The sequence below is a fragment of the Candoia aspera genome, chromosome 6, assembly GCF_035149785.1.
Source record: "Candoia aspera isolate rCanAsp1 chromosome 6, rCanAsp1.hap2, whole genome shotgun sequence".
In the NCBI taxonomy this organism is placed as follows: domain Eukaryota; kingdom Metazoa; phylum Chordata; class Lepidosauria; order Squamata; family Boidae; genus Candoia; species Candoia aspera.
Window position 1 is genome coordinate 90,120,719 of NC_086158.1, and position 17,794 is coordinate 90,138,512.

Consider the following 17,794-nt stretch of genomic DNA (forward strand, 5'->3'; position numbering starts at 1 on the left):
AAGGAATCTAGACCAAGATCCTAATACACTGAGGTAAAAAAAAAAAAAGAGAGAGAAAACATTATTTGGAAGGGAACTAACTATTAATTTGACAATTCTTTCCATAGCCACGGGCTGATCCCATTCCAATATGTAGCTTCTGTTTGGGGACAAAAGAATCAAACCGTGAGAAAAAGCCAGAAGAACTCCTTTCCTGCGCTGACTGTGGTAGCAGTGGTAAGTCATTCAGTTGGGCCAAACTAGAGTTGTCAAAGGCATATTTATATTTGCAAATTGATGGTTCTCCAAGGTGCTTCAGTCAATGGAAGGAGATCTTCATTCCCAAGAGGGCATAAGTTAGAAAGCTTTCTTCCATGATTGTAATTCTCTCTGGAAACAGAAGTTCTTTCCATTCACAGAGCAAAAAGGTAGCATTTTGGAATGTTTGCTTTTCGTTTTAGTCTTTTAAAAATAAATAGTTTAATATGTGATTTCCAGTTACCCATCTTCCTGATACGGGTAGTGAAGTAGTTGTGTCAAAGTCTATGGTGCCTTAAAGGCTAAGAAATTTATTATTGTCTTAAGCTTTTGTGGATTTCATCAGATGTACAAGAGTATAGTTTTGAGTATAGTTATATTCACAGCCATTATTGGGGATGCAATGGGAAGAGAAGAAAAAAAGGGAAATAGTAAAAGAAGAAATGAAAGAAAATTTCTTCGGATTGTGACAAAATCCAACACGGTAGTTAAATGTGACACAGATGTTTTTATGCTCAGTAGATAGGCAGCCCAGATAGTGTAATAAAGAAACCTTTGTTTAAGCCATAAGATGTAGTGCTAAATCTGATAAAGTCCAGTTTGGCTAAATCCATTGGTTCTTAACCCCAATTACGTTGAGGTCCCAGACTTTGTATCTTAGGAAGGTGAAATATTTTCCCATTGGTTTTGGGATATATTTTGTTCATAGTCTCTGTGGATCACACAAAGAGGTTTTCATACCACTGCAACAAAGTCTTTGGAATGTTTATTTGAGTTCTGGTTTGGAAATAGATACATGATCTCCACCCAAGCATACGCTGAAGAATGCAACTCCCGCCTTTACTTCAGGTCCTTTTTGATCACCGCTGCAGTGAGGTCTATTTTCTTCATCATTGCTTAATGAAAGATTTCTTTTTTGTTTTATCCATTCCATTTACATTAGCTTTTCCTTTGTCTCCTTTCCCTTTTGTTTTTATCTGAAATTACTTCAGCAGAAGGTTTGTTTGAAAACCACCCAGTATGAAATAGTAGGACGTTGCTAACAGATGATGGTCTAGATCATGGTGGAAAATGAAGGGAAATCTAGGGAAAGGAGTCAACACTTTTCTTACTGTTTTTCATATCCAAATCCAGCATTTACTATAGGGGTCAGGGAAATGTTAGGATAAATAGATGCCATATCATCCAAGAATAGATTTGCAGACTAGTTCAGTTTTTTTCCTCCCTATTTAGTGCAAATGTTTATTTCTTGTCGATGAATGAAGGAGCAGATTGATGGGCTCCATAACCTGAATGGTGATCAAGGGACACAATGGGAAGCAGCTTCTTTGGATCTGTGAATCTTAGCTGACAACTGTTAGAATGAGAGAGGGAAAAGAACATCATCTAATTAGAATTTGTACCCAGAGTACAAAAGAGGTTGAACCCATTATTTATTCTTAATGAACAACATCAGTACTTATTCTTTCTCATTCTCATAGTAAGGATGCCTGAGTTTAAATTATGAAATGGGTGAGCAGAACAGAAAATATAAAAAAAGTGATGATAATGATTAGGAGGGCTGCACATGCTTAAATGATTCAAAAGCAGGGTACTACTTGACAAAAAGTCAAGATGACATCTGCCACCATTGCAATCAAAGCTCGTGGCCCTTTTTGATGTCGTATCACTGGATGTAAAAGAGAGGTAGGTTTTCATCACACAGCCGAGGCTGCCCTCTTGACTATTTGACCCCACACCTGTGGATGCCCATGTTTGGACCAAGTGCTTTGGAATGCATGGGAACATAAACACAACATCTTAACTCATTAAAGCAGCTTTGGCTTTAACGTGTTAAAGCAGGTACACATTTTTTCAGGTTCACACAGAACCTTGAAACATGATGTCGCTGCTTTAAAAAGGCATTGACTCTTCCACGTGTTCTGAAACATGGCTTCCCAATCATTTTTGAAGCATGCACAGGTCTAATTATTAGGTACTTGACAGAGAAAAATATGAAATAATTAAGTATGAATGAAGTATTGTTTGGTTCAGTTGTTACACTGAAATGCACATGGAGAAGTAAAATACAGCTAAGAAGGTACATTCCCTGGTATAGCTGCAGAAATGACTAACTTTATTTTACATGTATTCTGTTATAGGACTTTCAGTTGTCAAAGTTCATGTGTTTTATAGAGGAACTTTCATAAAAGATACTTTGTCTTTTTATGGCTGCATCTGTTTTATGTGGAATGCATGCATATAAAATGTAAGAAGAGCTGTGCTGGATGAGATCAAAGGCCCATGTAGTCCAGTGGGAAGCATGCCAGTAGGAAGACCCAAGCAGGATACAGATGTGATTCCTACCTATGTGCAGTACCATCTGGTATCCAGTAGTTTACTTGTATTATGCAACTAAGTTTCTTGTGGCATGGCAGATGTCCCTGTTTCTGAAATGGAATGACTTAAGGCCTTAACTATCTAAAAATGAAAGATTTGTGAAGAGAAACCATGCCTTGTATTTCCTCTGCATTGATTGATTAAGGCAGGGTGCTTACATTTTTTCAAGTTGAGGGCCTTTAATTACCATCCCGGGTGCTGCCATCTAAGAAATGGACAGATTTAATTTAAAACGAATTAAATAAATTACATATACTGTAGTTAATATGATTACCCCCACCACATGTTAAGTTATTTTCTTCTTCTTGTCACACTGAACATTTAAATTTGGAAATGGGATTGCCAGGAGATATTCAGTTATATACTTTTTTATTCTTTTATTTCCCTAGTAGATGTCCTGGTTTCACAATTCAGTTGTGAAAATAGAATTTTCTGTTATTTCTGGAAGAGATGTTGCTTTTCATTACCAGCAGACATGGCTTTTTACTATTAATACATTATGTAGTCAGTGATATATCTTTCATCATAACAATTCACAGTCAGTTGTAAGGGAGATCAACATTGAGAATTACAATTTTTAAATAAATAAACTTTCAGATACATTATAGATAAATATGTTTAATTGGCTAGTTAGTAGTTATGTTTAGTAATTGAACATAAAACGTAGAGATTGGCAATCCAATTGCTAAATGGCTAAATCTTAAATAAAGATGTTCTTAAAAAAATACAAAACAATTCACATTTCTTAGAGGTCTACCACATATATGGCTTGGCAGATTAGTACTGTACTGGAGAATAACTTTTTTATTGTGCGAATACATTTTTATTGAAAATATCAGGCCAATAGGAATACCAAAAGATTCTAACGAAATCACAGGAATAATCCTAGGCTGAATTTTTTACTTGCTATTGTACCTAGAGAGAGCTAGTTTGGTGCAGTGGTTAAGGTGCTGGTCTAGAAACTGGGAGACTGTGAGTTCTAGTCCTGCCTTAGGCATGAAAAACCGGCTAGGTGACTTCAAGCCAGTCCCTCTCTCTCAGCCCAACTCACCTCACAGGGTTGTTGTTGTGGGAAAATAGGAGGCAGAAGGAGTATTAGATATGTTCGCTGTCTTGAGTTGAATATGAAAAAAAGGTGGGATAAAAATCTTTTTTTTTAAAGGACATGAGTCTAGAAACAGGGAAACCGGGAGTTCTAGTCCTGCCTTAGGCACAAAGCCAGCTGGGTGACCTTGGGCCAGTCACTCTCTTTCAGCCCTAGGAAGGAGGTAATGGCAAACCACTTCCAAAATCTTGCCAAGAAAACTTCAGGGACTTGTCCAGGTAGTCGCCAAGAGTCAAGATTAACTCAAAGGCACACACATACACACACCTTGTACCTAGTGACAAGTAGAGTCATTTGCATTCACACTCCCAAGTCTGTGTGTGGAATTACATCTCATCACTCCTTGAAGGAAGACTTTTGCTGAACATTGGATCTTGATCCAAGATGCTATAAGGCTTATTACAGCCAAATGAATATTTAATCCTATTAAATGTTTGGTCAGAAGCCAATGTCAGCAAGCCATAAAACCAGTTACATAAAAATATTAAGGTTCCCCAAATTGTTACACAACGGAGTGTCTAAGACCAATAGTCTTCTAGAAATGTTTGGCGAACTGTCAGCTGAGAGTAGGAGAGTGTTCTCTTCTGAGCTGGAGTGAAAATAGTCTAGAAGAGGTGTTATTAAGTCAGCCCACCACGTTCTGTAGAAGGAACAGCACAAAAGTATGTGGGAGATGTTTCTGTTTCTTCTACCAGATGGACAATTTCTCTATCCTGTACAGGGATGTAGTTAAAAATTCCTTATAGTGGGAAGGATCACAAAACATTGTGGTGGGTGAGAGTAAAGGCTGTACTGATACCAGTCTTCCAGGAAGACATAAACTTGCCTTGCTGGATCTGGAAGGCTAAGATGTTACCAGAATATTCAAAATAGACCAGATTCTAGTCTCAGTGAGACATTTGTTATGCAGCAATGTACTCTCAAAAATCTAGATTACACAGCCTCAGTTGCGATTACATCCCAGTAAGGGTAGATCTGTATGCCTTAAAAATAGCTGATGACCTTAGCCTGAAATTTTCATGGCAGCAGGAAATAATTGTTGCCATGATCATTAGTAAAGCTCAACATTGTGTTTGAGAATTTGGGGGCTCTGCCTGGGACCTCCCTTTGCTGATGTTTCCAGGTTGCCATTGCTTGGAAATGTATTCCCAGATATATTTAAATTTTAATTTGCCCAATGCTCGATGTATTATTTCTCCAGTGATGAATCAACAGTCTTTTAGAACAGATAAGTACTTTGGTTTTATTGTAATTAATAACTAACAGCTCCTCATTGCAACATTGGGCAGAGGAATAAAAGCTCCATCTCAGGCTGTCTGGTTTTGTTCGTTTGTTTGTTTATTAATTCATGCATTAATGCATTCAGTTTATATGGCCTCCCACTTGTGCATGACCCTGGGAGGCTCACAATCATTAAGAACAAAAACAATTGAAAAAACAGATTAAAAAAAGAACAGACTTGTACCCAAGCAATAGCAATTTAACACAAGATACACAAGACAGCCAATGCCCTAGGGAAGAGCCACATCTTCAGTCTTCTATGACAAGCCAATAGGGTCAGGGCCATCCTAATTCCGGTTGGTGTGCTGTTCCATAGGACAGCTGCTGCCACACAGAAGGCATACTTCTTGGGTCCCAACCAGTGATAGTTTAACTGAAGGGACCTGGAGCATGCCCTTCCGGTCTGATCTCATAGAGCAGGCAGAGAAAAGAGGAGGAAGGTGGTCCCTCAAATAACCTGGTCCTTTGCCATGAAGGGCTTAATAGGGGGTAACCAGTGCCTTGAATTGTACCTGGAAGCTAATTGGGAGCCAGTATAGCTTGCAAAGAAAGGTATTACATGAGTGTACCAAGATATGTCCATAAATACTCACACAGCTGCATTCTGGACTAGCTGTGGCTTCTGAGTGGTCTTCAAAATCAGCCCTATATAGAATGCATTGCTGTAATCCAAATGTAATCCCAAAGCATAAGTGACTGTGAGTAGAGCCTCCCAGTCCAGCAGTGAGTGCAATTGGTTCACAAGATGAAGCTGTGTAAAAGCCTTCCTAGCCACAGCTGCCACCTGTTCTTGAGCAGGAACCTATGGTAGTCTAGGAAGACCTTCAAGTTCCACACCATTTCTGACTGGAGAAGTGCTACCCTATTCAGAACCAAAGATGGTAAATCCCCAGATCCAGGGACATTTCAAAACCTATAGCCACTTGTTCTTGCCAGGGTTTTGCTGCCCTTTTCACCATGAAAAACCTCTTTGAATTCACTCTTCATCTTCTTCCAGTGGCATTTCATCTCTTGGAGACCCTTTGAAAACTAGGGATCTCCCTGGGATTCACAGACTGGAGAGGCTACACAGGCACAGTCTGATCCAAGGCCTTTGTCACCCTCTCATCCAAACTGTGCATTGGACCCGCAAGCTCCTATTCTAAGCCCCTTTTCTGAAGTGATAGTGTAGTTCCTGCTTATGAGCTGGGCATTACTTACTAGTTGTATAGTAAATGGAGGTGGTCACTATTGGGTTGGTTAGCAATTGAGATAATACTGAATAGCAGGCGGCTAAATGTAGTACTGGAGACCCCAATTACTTCTGTTGCAGCAACACACCTTCATCTCCTCCTACAAAATTTTGTCAGCATTGGATTGTTTCTACTATTGTGTTGATAGAGGTGTTGGGCTCCTTTACTGGATTGATAGCTTAAGCCTTTGAAATCCTGGCCACGGGTGACCTATGGATGTTGAAAGTAAAAGCTGGCTTTTTAATTGCTGTCATTTCTACTTGGTGGGTAGGTGAACTTTTAGATGATCCTCCTCCTTCCTTTATCCATAGAGACAGTGTCCTTTTCTGACTTGAATATTCCTTTTGCCCAAGTGATACTTCCTTAATAAAGACTTTACCTTACCTACCTCAGTGTTCTCTCCTATGTTTGACATGGATTAATGAATTTAACTATTTTGACTAAATACAGTAGCTGTCTTCGACTGTCACCCTCCTTGAGTGCTCTATGGATAGAAAAGTGGGATATAAACTGAATATATCACTCATGTCATCTTGGTGCCATCATTAGTTATGCTGTCACTAACTGATTCCGTGAGTTATTTATGTGGAATCCAGTAGTGCTAGAACATATTATTGAGTTGATATACCTCTCTCATCCCTTGCTCATTATCATGGCCTCAGTAAGTTGACTTTCTTGCTGAACCTACATCCACTTCCAGTATTTTCTCCCTCTTTAGGACATGAAGTTTGGTAAGACTTCAGTAAGAAGTAATGATTAAAAGCACTATTTTACTGCCTATTCCATATGGTTTTTGTAACTTGCCATATGTCCAGAAGATGCCGTGCCATCCTATAGTCTGTCATTGGATAAGAATAATGATGAGTCTTAGAAACTCTTCTGGATATGTATGCCAGAGAGATAATTGGTACACTGGTTTTCATGCTACATGCCTGGGCTACATTCACTCGAAGATTAATATGGTCACCTGTTTCATCTCTTGATAAGTAATACTTTGGATGTGTAGGATAATTTTAGGAAAGTAACTTTATTTATTCTAGGGTTTGTGTTCTTCCATTTCCTAAACTTTCTGTATAGAAGATACATTGGCTCAGGCAGGGATACATAAAGGATTGGAAAAATACTTAACACTCTCAGTTTCTACAGTCTTTGCATAACAGGTCTAGCTTGATCCCACCCCTAACTCTTACATACTAGTCTTTTTCATTGTAGTTTGTTTTTCAGAAATAATATAGTCTACATGAGTGACATAGTCTTCAACAGAGTCAGTCTTTGTGTATCTGTTGCTTTCATCAAAGGATTGTGATATTATAAACAGAACTGTATGGAAAACTAAAGTGTGAACATACAGTACTCAATTACTTAGTGTGGTGAGAATAGATTAAAGTGAACAAAACTGTATTTCAGAGCAATTGTAGTTTTTAATACATGGGTCAGATCTGTTTGTGAGCTCTGCAACGCATGACATCAAATAACTGGACATACCTTTTCCAGATCCTATAATAAAATATTTTAAGCAAACATTACTAATCCTGTCCCTGAGTAAGAATAAGTAACAGTAGTTGGTATTGATACACTTTTACTGTTAGAAGATACTAGAGTTTCTGCTTATCAGAATGCTAAAATAAATGTCATAATTCTTGGTTGTTCAATAGGGCATCCATCCTGTCTGAAATTTTGTTTGGAGTTAACAACAAACGTGAAGGCCTTAAGATGGCAATGTATTGAGTGCAAGACATGCAGTGCCTGCAGAATCCAAGGCAAAAATGCAGTAAGTAATATTTTATATCCCATTTACATAATGTTCATTTTGTTTACTTAGGCCTAATATATTGTTAGTATTTTCTAATAATACTAGAATGTATATTAATTGTATTCCAGATATTTGTATATCACCCTTCATACAAATATATCAGAGCTGTCCTCAATATTAATTTATAATAAAATTATTACGTAATTAAATATTTATCTAAAGCATTTACATAAAAAGGACAAGAATAAGACCATGCCAGGGAGCCAAACTGATAATTCAACAGCAGCATTTGATCATGAAAATACTGTTTATTTAAGATTACTTTATGTTTCCCTTTTCACTTTCAGGATAATATGCTTTTCTGTGACTCTTGTGATAGAGGTTTCCATATGGAGTGCTGTGACCCACCACTTTCTCGAATGCCAAAAGGTGATCTTTGCAGAATCCGTATGCCTTGATGTTTGGTTCAGTTATGCTGTCACTAACTGAGTTATTTTTGTGGAATTCAGTAGTGCTAGAACATATTTATGCTTACGATGGAGCATTCTGAACATGTGAAGTATCTTTTCTTTTGGTTTATTTTACTAGCTGCATTTTTAACACTTTTTTTCAACTTTTTTTAGAAGCTTTATTAATTTTTTTTCAAGATATACATAAAAACTAAAAAGAATGAAACAAAGGAGCCTACAAAGAAAAAAAAAGGTGTGAGAATACACAACAAACTACTACAGAATGACTTCTGACATTCTACAACAAAGATATACATAAATCAATATCAATCTCTTACTCAAATTTATACCCTAATAAACATCATTTCCATAAAGCGTTTAAATTCTCATTACAACATTCCCTTCTAAAACAAATTTTCCCTCCCAATTAAGAAACATAAAAAAACCCTTCAAACATAATTTAAAACCTAATATACTGACAAACAATATCCTTCTTCACTATAATTTGCTCCTATTTGCCAACTAAACTTACAGAAAATAACCTAATTGTCTTTTATTGCTATTATTTGTTTATAAAAATATTGTTCAAAAATAAAATCAGTCAACTAAACCCTTAAAAAAGATCATCAGATTTAAACAATTATCAAAGCACAGCATTTAAACTAAAACAAAGTAACCTACCAACTTCTTACTACTATTATATAATTTAAAAAGTAACACTATTAATAGCCTTTAACCAAAAATATAAAAATTCTTCAAACAGCATAAACGTTTATCTAAACCTTTAAGAGGCCATCCTGATAAACACATTTAGACAGTTATCCCACTTCAAAGTAAACCCAGGCATTTACATATCTCAGTATTATGCACAGAACTTTCTTCTTGCCAGTTTCAAATTTTACAACCTGCCTTAAAAAGTCCAAATATTATTCAGAAATCTTCCAGCCTTTGAAGCTTAATTCTCTTTCTTGATCGTGGTGTGATGACAGTACAATCTTTCTAATCCCTCTCTCTTCAACAATTCAGTTTTCCCTTGACTATTAAATGCAGGTCACTAATGCTTCTTCTTTGGAGAGCCCACTTTATTCTTAGGATAATTTTCAGCCATATCAGCTTCTCTCAGTCTTTGAGACAATGCATTCATAACACTTTTAAAGTTTAGGTGTCCCATGAAAACTTTTTTTAAACTCCTTGGCTAAAGTTCATATGACATGCTAGATCAGGTCTCAGTGAGATGTGAATGAGGCCAACCCTGTTTAGGTACTCTGCATGATTCTTTCTTCTTTATACCACCCGGAATGGCATCTGGAAACTTTTGCTTCATGTCTGCATCCAGAATTATAATGAATCTTAAATGTGGTTAATTAAGGAAATATCCATTGTAGCCCTTACAGCTGGCTTGCTTAAACATAATTTCAATTAATCATAGTTGCAGGATCAGTTAGTATAGTTTCTCTGATGAAGGAAGGGATTTCTGGTCTCTTTGCCACAGCTTCTTATGGATGAGGCTATTCTCTATCTTAATATTTTATGGTATAATGGTACTTGGGATTTTAAGATTACAAATGCACTTTTTCCATTTTATGAAAGAAGAAAAATGTGTTATAATTTACTCCCACTACCTTTAATTCTCAAAACATAACGTGATAATCAGTAATCTATTAAGCCTTTTACTGCTGATCAGGTGGCTTATATTTTGATTTCATGCTGTTTATTACAGCGCTGGAAATGATTTTTTTATACCAAAGTCTCCCATGTTGCTCCTTTCTAATACTTTCAGCTGGATAATTAATCAAAAGCTTAGAATAAAAATAGCTTTTAAAATAAACAGCTTATCCTGCCTAGGAGGATTTATTACACAAATACACATCTGAATAAAGATTTTTTCGTAACACAGACTATAAGTGGTATGCACCTTCCTTATCTGAGCTCAGACTAGAACAGTGTTTCTCATCCTTGGGAACTTAAAGATGCTGGCTGGGGAATTCTGGGAAATGAAGTCCACACATCTTAAAGTTCTCAAGGTTGAGAAACACTGGACTAGAGGGAGACGGCTGTTATCTTACGCCATGTCTTCATACTAAAGGTTCCATGAATTTGTTTTGCTTTTTTCTTATTCACAGGAGCTAGTCTTGCTGTGTTGTTGTATTCTACATTCTATCCAACTCTATTTATTGTTCTATAGTCTACCCTCTGGCTCTATATTCCAACTACAATATACTCTCATCTCAACTACATATGTCTATTTAAAGTACTCCAATCTACTTTTCTTTTTATTTCTATCTGGGACTGGAAGTCTCTCTTGACCCTTCAGCTTCCCAGGCCTTCCCACGGTCAGCTGCATGGCCTCGGTTGATTGGATCTTGAGTGGGGGCTGGTGTTCTTGTCTACTTCTTCCTTCTTGAAGACTGTCATTGAGATCAGGATTTTAGCTTTCTTGACCATTGGTGGCTGTGACTTTCTCAGGACTTCCTCCTGTCCAGTTCTTCAGGTAAACCAACAGGAAACATGGCAAGATGAGCTAATTCTACTTTATTGTTAGGCTACATTAACAGACTCTTGCAAGTCTGAAAGTACAAATCTCCTGCTGTCTGTTTTTACAGCTTGATAAATTAGGGCAGGTCCTTTTTAAGTTTCTTTCTCCGCCGGTTATGCAGCTGCGGACTCCTCCCTCTTTTATCAAATTGTTCCCTAGGCAGCATCTCTTCCCCCCCCCCATCTTCCAAGGTCATTCTCACATTCCATTATACCTTGTCAGTTTTTGCCTCTGGAGTTTCTGAACCTCCCTGCTTTTTTCTCCGGTGGCTGTCTGTATTACTGCAACTGCTTATCATTTGTTCTCAATTGGGAAAAGTGGGGGAGGGGGAGGACTGCTGGCCTTCTCCCTTTTTATTTCTGTTAAATGCTGCTAGTCCCCCAGGGCTGAGCAAAACCCATCACCTGCTGGTCTGTGTGGAAGGGGCTTATTTCAGGGGTCTGCCTGCTTGCATTTCCTTAGCTGAACAGTGGCTCAGCTGCTGCCCCTCTTTCTGCTTGCCCCACCCCCCACCCCCCACCCCACCAGGAATCCTGAAAACACCCAAAAGGAGAAGGAGGATGGGGCAGAGGGACTGGCCAACGTTTCCTTCATCTACAGCAATTTATCCTTTTTGTAGATTGACAGTGGAAAATTATATTTAGTGCTCCATCCACAGAAGGTATAGCTTATAACAAAAAGGAAATTGGAATGTCAAGTATCCTATTCATGTATTCTGCAGAAGGAGTAATAGAACTTTTCTTCATAGAGTGAGAAAGTTTTTCTTTTTTCTTTTGGCTTTCTCATGCTTTCCATTCAGGGCCTTGTTGATACAAAAATATGTTTTTTTCCCCACTTGTTAAGAGAGGAGATGAGTTTTAGTTCACACCTACATGGACTCTTTCATCACTTCCAGGTCTGGAAGTTAAATAAATCAATTTCTGCTATCTTACATATGTGTGGAAAGTACAGCCCTCCAAATTTCCCAACCAGCGTGGTAGTTGAAGAATCCTCAGTTTCAATTCATGGTGGCAAGAAATTAATGCCCTGCTGTCCTGTCCATTCAGCAGTTTAGCTATAAAAATATAAACTGATTCATTCAAAACCTATCGTGAAACACCTTTATTATATCAGTAAAAGCACCTGATAGATACTATCTTTGCTCTTTGAAATTGCTTGCTCATTTTTGAGGATTCTGATGACTGGCTAAGTATGTCCCTTCCGAAGGGCAAGAATCCCATAATTTAGCTATCTCACAACTAGCAAGTCCCTGTCTCGGGTAATGCTTGGAGTGAAAGATAGGGAGCAGGGTCCTAAAAGAAAAGGTAAGATTGTGTGGGAGTTACCTTGTCTAGAGTAGGAGTTTTACCTCTGTGCTAAACCTACTTTGTGATGGTGGTTTGCTATAAAATATTGAAAATTATTGAGGCATAGGTAAACAATCACTATTTTTAAAAATATATTTAGTCTGTAAATAGAACTCTTAAAATGTTTTCTTTTGAGAAGAAGACTCATCTTCAACATTACTCTTGCTGCTGCCCATTTTTAATTGCTGAAAAAAATCCATGTATCATTGGACATAGATACTTGCCAGTAAGTAGATCTGATATTACTGTTAATTCATCTCTTTGCATACCAAGCTTGAAGGGCACGGATAACACACTGACTTACTGTACATGGCGGGGATAGGTAAACTAGTACATCACTGTCATATGTTCATCTTTGTATCAAGAGAATGGCATGACATTTGGGTCTTACTTGAGACAAGATGCTCAGGCAGCTGTGCCTGTTGCCTCTTACTGTTCAGTTCACTTGGAAGCGTATTATGAGTGTGAACAGTAGCAGAATTGATCAGCTTTGTTTTATGTTGAATGCAGGTATGTGGGTTTGCCAGGTCTGCAGACCAAAGAAAAAAGGAAGGAAGTTGCTTCATGAAAGAGCTTCACAGATAAAGCGACGCTACACAAAGCCTATTGGACGACCAAAAAATAAACTAAAGCAACAAATGTTGTAAGTATTCTGTCTTGTTTTTCTTTCCGTTACGGAGATCTTGTCCTTATGATCAGTTTCAAATGAGCTGAATAATAATTTTCCCCCCATTCCACTACAAGTGGTTTGATGACATACCTCTTTCTCCTATTAGACCTCACAGTGTATGTTTGTTTTTGTTTGCTTTTTGTGTATAGAAATGCACAGAACTATGAGATTAAAATCAAGATATTCTAAAAAGTGCGTTGGAATATTTTTGATGCATGTATTATTTTGCAGAACAGTTTAAATGTTCACTCAAGCAGCTTACCTGGTCTTCCACCCTGACCTGTGTCTTCTAGTAATAGAGCAGTAGCAGCTGAGTATGGCCCGATGCAAAGAGCATAATGAATTCTTACACGAGTGGTAATTGCTCTTCATTCCAAAGAAGCAGACAAGTCTATGTTTGTACTTTGATGGTGGAAGTTTGTATTCCCACAATCATAACTGAGGAGACAAGCAAATTAGTTCTCATTATACTGTTAAAAGAGACAAGATCTGTACATGTTTCAGCAGATTAGGCAGAAATAGCTTGTGAGTGTTTGCCTCCTTTATGTTAAAAAAAACCCCATGATATAATACATAGATAAATCAATTTGACCAGCATCATTGAAGGAATAATACAGAAATGATGCTGCTTAATTTACCCTTGTGGCTTGAACGATAATGTGAAAAAACATAGCATCTGGTGCCTATTAGCATCTATAGACAAGTAGTTATTATCGAATGAGGCACCAGCCACAACTGTAGCTATGTAGCTAATGCCAGGGGTTGAAACATTCAGATGATACGTGAAAAGGTTAGAAGAGTACCCAGGTTGCCAATGTCAATAATTAATCAGCTTGGCTGTATGTGGGAATGAGGAATGAATTATGGACCCAGTGGAAAGGTGCTGAGTTTTTAAAACTAAATGGCTACCTTAGGTTGGCCTTTCTCTTACTGTTAAGAGTGTTAAGGTTACCTACATTTCTTAATTAAGGGGGGCGGGAAGGAAGGTGCCTTCTATAGAATATTTAATATTTAGTGGGATACAGGAAGGAACTAACTTGAGCTGAAGTAATTACAATTTTTTTTGTTGATTTTCAGTTGAATAATTCTTCCTGTCTGTGCATATTCTTACATGTAAAAGAGAAAGTGAAATATCCTCCTTTTTATCACTAATACCATAGAGATTGGGCTGACATTTACTTTAAAATATATTTCTTTAAGCTTTCAGTGCTTCCTTAAGCAAACTGTATATTCTTTCCCACTAAAATGTTTTTATTGTAAACCGCCCAGAGTCCCTCCTTGGGAGGGAGATGGGTGGTGATAAAGTTTGATAGATAGATAGATAGATAGATAGATAGATAGATAGATAGATAGATAGATAGATAGATAGATAGATAGATAGATTTCAGTACTTCTCAGTCATTCCTTCCCCGGCTCTTGTTTTCCTTTGTTGTTGATTTTATTTACCCCTTCTGTAACTTTTTGCTAGGCTTGCACACTTTTTGCAGTTAAAAAATAAATTACTGTGTTTGCATTTTGCTCTTAATGGTATTCAGAACAAGATTCTTCTTTAGAAACTAATTTACTTTAAGTAGCATTTTATGGCTAATATAAAAGTGGTATTTTTGTAAGTAAGCATCTATACAGTATTATATGAGAGCATGCTACATTTGGGGTGTTGTCTTCCTCTACAGTATATTGTTGGAATTTTGTTTTTAAAGTTGTTGCCTTAATAGAATAAACTGACTTGAAGCTTAACTGTCATGACCCTCTGGATGCATACTGTAGTTGTAACTGTGCTCCCAAGGCTGGAATTTTATTGCCCAGATGCAGCCTCCTATACAGTCAGTGAAACCATTCTTATTAGTGAGGTTAAACTGTATTAATTGCATATTATGCTGGGTAAAGTATATTAATTGTACATTGTATTGGGTCTGTAAATTGCTAATCGTGGTTATCAAATCAGGATATGCCTTTAGGAATGCTACTCTATCCCTTCTTTAATTCAGAATCTGGCGGAACACTTTGACCTTCTGAGGAAAGAACATTGTTTACTTGAACTGACTGACTTTGTGTCATATAGGTTTGGCATCTGTGCAGAATCTATGAGAGAACGTTCTGTCACTCTGTTAAGAAGAACCGACTTCTCTGCTCTCAGAACAATGGCTCTCTAAACATGTTTCATGGGATTGGATGAAAGTTTATGTACTGAGTTTTTTTCTTAAACTGCAATAACAGATAAGGCAGTTTTTTCAGGGGAGTTTCTCATTTCCACAGGGTGTTAGGTGTTGTCCCTTTTTATCACCTATTTCCCCCTTTGATTGTTTCTTATTAGTTTTCTTGCTATGAAATGACTTGGGTACAACTCTAGAATTATTCCAGAAAGAGAAGCCATTTTGAGATTTCAGTTGATGTAAAAGCGTAGCTTGAATCTGATGTAATTTAACTGTGATTAATGTCTACTCTAGGAAAGCGCTTAACTGTTTTTAAGAAGCAACAGAGAATATTGGAAGGGAAGGCATCTTGTGGTTTTTGCTAGTGACCCTGAATTTATGTGCAGTGAGAGTGTGTTACCTCTGTGTGGATTTACAGCACCTTAATATACAGAATGCTTCACAATCTTTGCTTTTTGTATTTCTTTCAAAAACTCTGATGGGTCTAACAATATTTACTTCAAGATTGATGATTATTATATCATCATTATCATCATCAAAATAAATAAAAATAAATCAGTTTTAAAAATAAAATTAGCTTAGTATACAATCCAATGAAGATTTTTGTTCTGAAATAGTAGGGAACTATTTTAATGAGTCCTGCCAACCTAGCAGTTCGAAAACATGCCAATGTGAGTAGATTAATAGGCACCGCTTTGGCGGGCAGGCAACGGCGTTCCATTTAGTCATGCCGGCCACATGACCATGGTGTAATGATTGCCTATCCTAACATACTCAGACTCACAAGCAAGAGCTTAATAATATCTGATTTATTAAAGAATAGTGTGCAAATACAAAGAAAGCTGAGAATGAACAAAAGCGTGCCAAATACAAACTAAAAACCCTCGGTGCAAACGTAATCCCTCCCCTCGCCCAACCGTTTCAAATTCCCCACCCCAGGTGCTGGTAACGAGTTCTGCTGATCTCCTGGGAAGAAAACCTTGAACACAGTAGATAACCCAAACACATTCCATTCCCCTGAAGACAGATAACAAACCCAGCAGAAGGAGTTCGCAGACCCCTCCCAAACAGAACACGCATCAGCAACCTAAGTTGACATGCGAAATGTTACGATGTACAATGCACATTGAAACGGTGAACATGACATACCGCCCCCCCAAAACAAAGTCAAAACATCAAGGAGCAGGCTTCAAAGGGTAAGCTAGATGAAAGCGCCTAACTAAAACAGGAGCGTTACATTGCGAGCAGACACCCACTCAGGATGTGTGAAGTGCTTCCAGCGGATAAGGTACTGAAGTGTGCCACGAAGCCTGCGGGAATCAAGGATGTCCTTCACTTCAAAATGCTGCTGCCCATCAATCATGATCGGAGCAGCGGGGGGAGGTTGGGCATGCCAATGAGAAGAGTGGTTGACAGGCTTGAGCAAGCTGCAATGAAAAACAGGATGCAAACGTTTCAGATTGTGAGGTAAATCCAACTTAAAAGTGACCGAATTTACAATGCCAATAATGGGGAAAGGGCCAACAAATTTCGAGATGGCTGTGGGGACTTTATGAACTTGGTGGAAAGGTACACCTGATCACCAACTTTAAAATCAGGCTGAACATCCCTTCGCTTGTCCGCGTGCAATTTGTAAGCAGACTGGGCATCAGCCAAAGCCTGCTGAATCACCGGCCATGAATCAGCCAGTTGAGCAGCCCAATCAGAAGCCGAACAGGGCTGGGCAGGAGGTTGTGGCAGCTCAGGAATGGGCACAAAGTCCCATCCCGAAACTACACGAAAAGGGGTGTGCCCCATGCTCTGATGGACTGCATTGTTGTAAGCCACCTCACAAAAGGGAGCAAATCAACCCAATTGTCCTGTTGGTAGTTTATAAATGCCCTTAAAAATTGTTCAAGGGTCGAATTTAAAACCTCCGTAGATCCGTCAGTCTCAGGATGTGAAACAGTGGACAATGCCTGCTTGGTGCCAATCAATTTCAAAAATGATTTCCAAAATTGGGAAGTGAACTGTGTCCCGCGGTCCGTGACCAAATGGGAGGGGCTACCGTGGAGCTGGTAGAAATTAGGAAAAGGCGTGGCAATTGTGGGGCAGAAGGAATAGAAGCACATGGAATGAAATGGGCTTGCTTGGAAAAATAATCCTTGACTACCCAAATTACTGTCTTCTTCTGGCTGGGAGGAAGGTCAACAATAAAATCCATAGAAATCTCCTCCCACGGGCAGGATGGGCTCGCCACTGGCTGCAGGAGCCCTTGCTTTTTACCCCCTTTTCATTTTGACATGGCACACACAGGACAGGAAGCGACATAGTCTTTCACATCGCACCTCAGAGTGGGCCACCAAAACTGGCGCCTAACCAGGTGCAACGTTTTCACAAACCCAAAGTGCCCAGCCACCTTATCATCATGAGAATGGGTTAGAATTTCAGCCCGCAACTGTTCAGGCACATAGAGGCGGTTTTGCTTCCAAGCTAAACCACCGTCAAAGGAAACATTGTCTCTGTTCGCCTGCAACCAAGTATCAGATTTCAGTGTCTGGAGAAACTGTTGTTGCAATTGAGGGGGAATCTGTGTCCTCCTCCCTGCCGGTGCAACCGGGGCCGGAGGCAGCTGTGCCCGGGTTTGGCTGCGCGTTACAGCCTGTAGACCCAG

At 38.5% G+C, this 17,794-nt stretch overlaps 1 protein-coding gene across 3 annotated transcripts in view; it reads left to right on the forward strand.

Moving 5' to 3' along the window:
• Positions 1-17,794, forward strand: part of KAT6B (lysine acetyltransferase 6B) — a 104,311-nt gene that overhangs the window by 17,231 nt on the left and 69,286 nt on the right. For all 3 annotated transcript variants that reach the window (XM_063307674.1, XM_063307672.1, XM_063307673.1), the window contains exons 2-5: positions 108-216; positions 7,890-8,005; positions 8,335-8,416; positions 12,829-12,961. In XM_063307674.1, the coding sequence (XP_063163744.1) occupies positions 108-216; positions 7,890-8,005; positions 8,335-8,416; positions 12,829-12,961 (440 nt within the window). The remainder of the gene's footprint in view (positions 1-107; positions 217-7,889; positions 8,006-8,334; positions 8,417-12,828; positions 12,962-17,794) is intronic.